Source organism: Vigna unguiculata, chromosome 2, assembly GCF_004118075.2.
Source record: "Vigna unguiculata cultivar IT97K-499-35 chromosome 2, ASM411807v1, whole genome shotgun sequence".
Lineage (NCBI taxonomy): Eukaryota > Viridiplantae > Streptophyta > Magnoliopsida > Fabales > Fabaceae > Vigna > Vigna unguiculata.
The window spans coordinates 16,940,984-16,947,582 of NC_040280.1; the positions used below are offsets into that span (position 1 = coordinate 16,940,984).

The 6,599-nt window shown below is 29.4% G+C and overlaps 1 protein-coding gene across 2 annotated transcripts; it reads right to left on the reverse strand.

The window, feature by feature from the left end:
* Positions 1 to 1,843: 1,843 nt before the first annotated feature.
* On the reverse strand, positions 1,844 to 4,387 carry LOC114173945 (ethylene-responsive transcription factor ERF118-like). Of its 2 annotated transcripts, none has more exons than XM_028058641.1 (3): positions 4,137 to 4,387; positions 3,594 to 3,805; positions 1,844 to 3,489 (listed from the first exon to the last, which is right to left on the reverse strand). In XM_028058641.1, the coding sequence occupies exon 3, from the start codon at positions 3,276 to 3,278 to the stop codon at positions 2,187 to 2,189; it is 1,092 nt and encodes a 363-aa protein (XP_027914442.1). In that variant the 5' UTR covers positions 3,279 to 3,489; positions 3,594 to 3,805; positions 4,137 to 4,387; the 3' UTR covers positions 1,844 to 2,186. The 2 variants fall into 2 exon arrangements, with proteins under 2 accessions (XP_027914442.1, XP_027914443.1); XM_028058642.1 differs by having other exon boundaries at positions 4,087 to 4,364.
* Between the last annotated feature and the right edge of the window lie 2,212 nt (positions 4,388 to 6,599).

Consider the following 6,599-nt stretch of genomic DNA (forward strand, 5'->3'; position numbering starts at 1 on the left):
AGTAGAAGTGTATAACTAAAATGATCTAAAGTATTTTATTATTTAAGTATTAAACTTACAAATACAAAAATTAATTATTCAAATTTCATTTGAGAAAAACCATCGTCTCTCTAAAATATTTTATGTTTACATTTTTCTTTTCTCTTTAGATTTCTTGAGATGGTTTTGGAAAGTTTTGTATGCATGCGAGTTAGAGGTCTCAAATGAGGTCTTCAAAAAAAAAAATGAATTTTTATTATTCTAGGATTATAAGGACGTGTACAAATTATTGATTAGAGTCTTCTATATACAGGTTTAGTTTTCAATTAATTAAAAACATGAGAATTTTATGCAAAGATAAGATTGTGTGTTGTTTAAATATATCCAAATTATTTAAGTCTTTAAGTTTAATATTTTAGTAGTAAAATTCAATTAATTAAAAACATGAGAATTTTGGTTGTTGCATTAGTAAAGTTTTCTCTAAGCAACTAAAATTTGCTCGTCATATAAATTGTCTTTGGTCGTGGCTGAATGAGCATAATAGTGGTTGGGTGAATTATAATATGATTAATTTGCGAGGCAAGTCAAGTAAAAACGCATCGAAGAGTGTTTTCTATCCTTTGAAAGAAAAAAACATGATTGGTAATGTTTTTTATTGTCAATTTTTTATTTTTTTATCTTTCACTATATTATTACATTTGATTTATATGTTATATTTAAATATTATTATAATATAATGGATAATTACTCGTAAAAAAATTAACTAGAATTTGTAATTTAGTCAATTGATTTACCAGAACAAAATATAAAAAAATAAACGTTTCTTTAACTGCAGTACTATTAAAAAAAAAAAAAACTCTTACCTGACTCGAACAGTCAAAATATACCTCATATTGTAGTCAACAGAACTTTACGGAAGAAGAGAAAAACTAAAAAAATTAAAAATTAAAAATATTATATAAGGAATTGTCAATATGTCTAAATATATGTTTCTCAAAATATGATTTTTAAATGATACAAAACTAACTTTCTGAAGTATTTTTTTTTGTTGATAATTTTGAATTGAGAAATGAATATATAAAACGTTAAAATAAATAAACTCCAATTTAGCTTCATTGATATAATAATAAATAAAAAAATTGATGAGTGGAAAAAACATCCACTTCTTTAAATTGAAAACTCAAAATTAAAACGAAAAGTTCTATTGAATCGGACATTTCACTGATTCGGACTTTCAATGAATTATAAATAATCAAATAATTATAAGCATTGGATGAAGAGTATAAGCATCGATATTAAGTGAATGTTTTAATGTGACTCAAGGATACTTTTTACGACAAAATTTACTAAGTGATTGTTTTAATGTGATGATACTTTTTACGAGAAAATTTACTTGAGATGATTTACAAGATTGCTGTGTATTTCGTACACGTGGATCCATCATAATTTGTGAAAAATAGCGAAGAAAAAAAATTAAATGTAAAATGAGGAAAAAAAAGAATAAATTTGAAATACTTATTCGGCAAACTTTTGATTTACTATATATCTAATATTTGAATTTTTAAAACAATTATATTTATTAGAATTTTCTTTAAGAAACAATTTATTTTTATTTTTGAACCAATTACTTTCAACAAAAACGCATATATTTTACAAAATTAAAAATATACATCTAAAAGCAGTTTTGACATTTCTCTGAACAAAAGGCATTTCAACCCTCACTCGTTCAATCAAATCAATCATACGCTATAAATAATTTTCTAATCAAATTTTACTTTTTATCCACTTTCTCTTCAAATGACTTCATCACAACCAAAGAAAGAATAAGATGGTGGGTATCCAGAGAAATTTAGTGGAATGAGTATGAACAGAAGATACCAAAACCTTTAAATTGTGAAGAAAGAGATAATAAATTTGTGAACAACGGAAAAGTCTTCTACACACTCATAGAACTCATGATTATAGTCTATGGAGAACACCCTTGGACGGCTCTAATAGCACAAGAAAACCCAAGGCAATTCTCCCTTTGCCTCTCTCATACATATTCTATCTCTCTAAACAAACAAATAAATTAAAACTCAACTAACAAAACAACTACCCGGGACCAGATTTAATCCTGAGATCTCACAAAAACTACAACATAGCACAAAACTTGAAATGTAGTACTACTCTATTCGACAGAGGTTGTTCCTCTATAGCTGCAAAACTTATACGCAAGGTATATTAAGGGGTTCTTCGATCCAACCAGCAAACTCATCAGCACAAATGTCATCAAAATCGTAATCAGGAAGCTCACTAGGCTCACCCTCATCAAACCCATAAATCTGAATGTCTTCCAAGCCAGCAAGATCATCATCAAATCCATGCTCCAAACTGTCTAATGCAAACCAATCAAATTCAAACTCAGATGGAGCAGCACCATTGCCAGCAACCACAGATTGGGGTGGCACACTCAGCATACTCAAATCAGGAATATCTAGCTCAGCAAATTCAGTTTCAACACCTTCAGCCTCCAAACCTTTAGTCTCAACAACTTCATTGCATGAAACTTTACCACTCACAGTCAAATCGGAAGCAGAGGTATCCAACTCAAGCACAGAATATGGTGATGTGTGTGACAGGATACTACTATCTGAGTAGTCGATAGTATTAGTAGCAGACTTGGAGTCTGTTGCAGATTCTGCTGCACCAGAAGAAACACTGTAGTTGGAGTTGTTCTTCTCTGAGGCAGCCACAGTTACAACAGATGCAACAACGTTGTTGTTGCTGTTGTTGTTGATGATGATGTTGTTGTTGCTGCTCCTCTCACCAGACAAAGCCTTGGCCATGGCTTCAAATTCAAGCCTTTTGGTCTCATAGGCCTGAGAAGCCTCTTCTGCAGTGTTGTAAGTGCCCAACCAGACACGCGCACCCTTGAAAGGATCGCGAATTTCTGCAGCCCATTTGCCCCATTTCCTCATCCGAACACCTTTGTATTTGCCGCAAGATTGCCTCCTCACAGAGGGAGTTTTGGCCAAAACCCTCTTCTTGTTCAGTTCCTCATTGTTGGAACTCTCGGTGCTGGTTTCAGCTGCAATGACAGAGTTAACTGGAAGTGATGGAAGAGCAATCTCCACCATAGTTCTCTTCACCTTCCTACCCTTCCGAAAATGCTCCTCTTCATCCGATGATGAATCGGTAGCATCAGGATCGTCACAAATGATGCGCAGTTTCCTCGTCATTTTGGAGTCATGAAATGGATTTCGCTTCTGCTTCAGTTTCTTCATCGTTTTAGCCGATTGATTAAGACCCTCCAGCATGGTGAAAATTTGGGTCAAAACCCCTAAAACCCCTCAAATACCCAGAAAATTGCTTACCGAAACAAAAACAAAATTTTAATTAAACAAAACAAAAAGAAAAGCCTCAAAATTTCACGAATATCAGGTGAGATCCACTCTCAGAAGGAGGAAGAAACTAGAGAACTTTTTTATCTGAAAGCCTTCATAACAAACTACAACTCCATGACATGTCCTGCAAAACAAAACAAACGAAAACACAACCACAAGAAAAACCTCAAACTCCAACACAACGTTAAATCCAAAGCATCAACAACAAAAAGCACAAACCCCACATACCGTTTTGGCCTCAAACTCATCGAAACAGCAGTGTTGAACACTAGCCAGAGTAGCATGCAGCAAACACAAGCATAACCAAACCCGAGCTGCAACAGAGCTCCAATCACTACTTCCAAATAAAACCAAGAAGACATATAAATCTCCTGCTCTTCCTCCTTCAGTGGATTCCTCACAGAAATCCCAGAAAAAAAAAAAAAACACCACTCTCCCCTCTGACCAAAAAGAGAGAAACTTTTAGCGATAGAGTTACACAGTATATATAGAAACAAAACACAGGACAGTATTATTAGATGAAAAGATTATAAATCTATGGCCAAGATTTTTTCTGCCCCAAAATACATTTTTTACAACCAATCTCTCACCTATGTCTGAGTTAACAGAAAAAACAAAAGAAAAAAAAGCGGCGACCTTGGCACACGGATTAAAACAGACACAGACGCGGATCTCTATAAAACATTAGACAACCCAGTTGCATATTAAAAAGTATCACTACCTTGTTTATGCCACGAGAATCTTTAAGACTTTTCTGAGGGTAAAATTTACCTGGTTTTGTTTGTAATTGTATGTTTGTGTGTATTATTCAGAATTCACTGTTGTGGTGGCTGGCACCCAACCCCTTTTTTCTCTGCCCTGTCGCTTTCTCCTTGAGGTTTCTCACTCTCTCTTCACTCTGCTTATTCTCTCTCCTCTGTTTTTTCTACTGTTTCATATACCACTCACACAGTCACCCTTTTCATTTTTTTTTTCGTCATTCCTTTGTGTGAATGATGAATGTGTGTTCTCTCTGAACCTCTTCTGTAGATTTTTATGTTAATGTTTTTTTGAAGACATATTTGCCAACTATTTATTACAAAATAAATATGTTCCTTTTCTAACTGTTATATTTCTAAAGACATGCGTGTATGGTATTGATTTTTCATTTAGCATTTTTGTCTCCTAAAATAATAAAATAAAGTAACTAACGGTTTATATTTCAACACATATTTGTCAATATTCACATTTCTTTTAAAGAAATTATTAAATGACAGCTGTGCAATTTACTTCTACTAAATATTTCACCATATAATACCTTTATACATAACATAATTTTAACTTACCCAACTCTTAAATTAAACATATAATATCTTAACTACTGAATTAAATTTTAAATTAGTAATAGTTTACATCATTCATATTTTAGTATATTCTCAAAATTATATAATTTGTAATTTATATATTCATACATACATATAATATGAAAAATAACTTTTAAATCTAATTATGAATTTTAAAAGATTTTTTTTAATTAAAATTTATTCAATAATGAAATAATTTTTGCGTAAGTTACATTTTTAATTCATTCTTCCTCACATTTTCTTTATTACGAGTAAAAATTTATTAAAAAAATGGTCAACGTTGAAGTTTTATTTCTTATTTAGCGATACTTTGATTTACGGGTAAGTATAAAAAAATTGTTATTTTTAATAAGTTGTAGTTATTAAGAAAGAAAACATGTGTTTGGAAGATAGCATTCCTAACATTTCTCTCAATAATCAATATTATTTGTTTTATTTTCTTAATGTAAATTAATTATTTTTAAGCATAATAATTTCGTTGAACGGGTTGCAATTCACCTTGATTTTTGTAAGATGTGTTAACAAAAACGCGTTTTAATTATTATTTTGTCTTGTAAAATGAGTAATTTGTTTTAATATGTTTGATTGAGCGTTATATGATAATGAAAATTGACGTTATTCTTGAAAAAGTTATACATTGTATTATGAGGAACGCACGCTATTTATTTCTTTACTGTGTATCCAAACACGCCCTTAAAGAAGAGATTTTGTTTTTCAAGAATGTACTTTTATTATTATTTTAAATGCACTTCTATATAATCAATTAGAGAAATAATTATACATAAGTTACTTAATTAACTTTCAAACGTTAATTTTTTTTTCTAACTAAATGTATGTTATCTTCAAACATTGATGGGATTGGTTTTGAAAATTGAATTTGATTTAGTAATCGTGATTACAAAATATTGTTAAATTAGTTTAACTATAAATGTATATATTGAAAAGTACTAGTTTATAATCCTATTTGCATTTAAACTTTAATTTGGAACCAATTTCATCATTTCAAAATAAAATATCTGTTAAACATATAAGAGGGATGATGTCAAATAAATTTTAATTTTTTTTTCTAAAATTGTAAATTAATCTTATAATAAATGTTTCAGAATGGTTTATGTTTTCACTTTATTTTCATTTTAATATCTTTTAAAATATTTTTTTTATTTTTTTATTGAAAATAAGAAAGAGTGAAGATATTACACTAAAATTATTTTTAAAATATTATATTCATTGATTTTGTTAATAATTGTATAATATCTTTATGTTGCAGTCACCGTAAAACAGAGATGCTATATAAATTTTGTAAAGTGGATTAAGACTTCCTTTAATCAATAGGTTTGCAACAATATTAACTATAAAATGTACTAAACTTTTATAATAAACAATTATATGACAAAAATTTTATACTAAATTAGATTATTTATTGACTTCACCTAAATAAAACTTTATTCACGTACTCTTCTTTTATTATGTTCTTAATTAAGTTATTTAGTGACAACTAAAGTTACAATAATTTTTCCCTTAGATCATTTATGATCGCTGATCCCATTCAATATCTTTTTTTTTTTTTAATTTATGTTCTGAATAACTTTATTTACCACACACCCACACCCACACACACAGACACACAGACACATACACACACACATATATATATATATATATATATATATATATATATATATATATTTGTAGTTAGGTTGGCATAGTAAAGTTTATTTAATATATGTTATTATATGAAAAATATTTCAAAAAAAAAAACATGAGTATGGGAAACTAAACCAAACTCATGTAAAAGAAAAACAAAGAAAATTCCCTCCAAAAAAAATTACACCAAGCAAAATATTCGGTGTTTATACTTATTGTAAAAAACAATTCCAAATTGACAAAATTA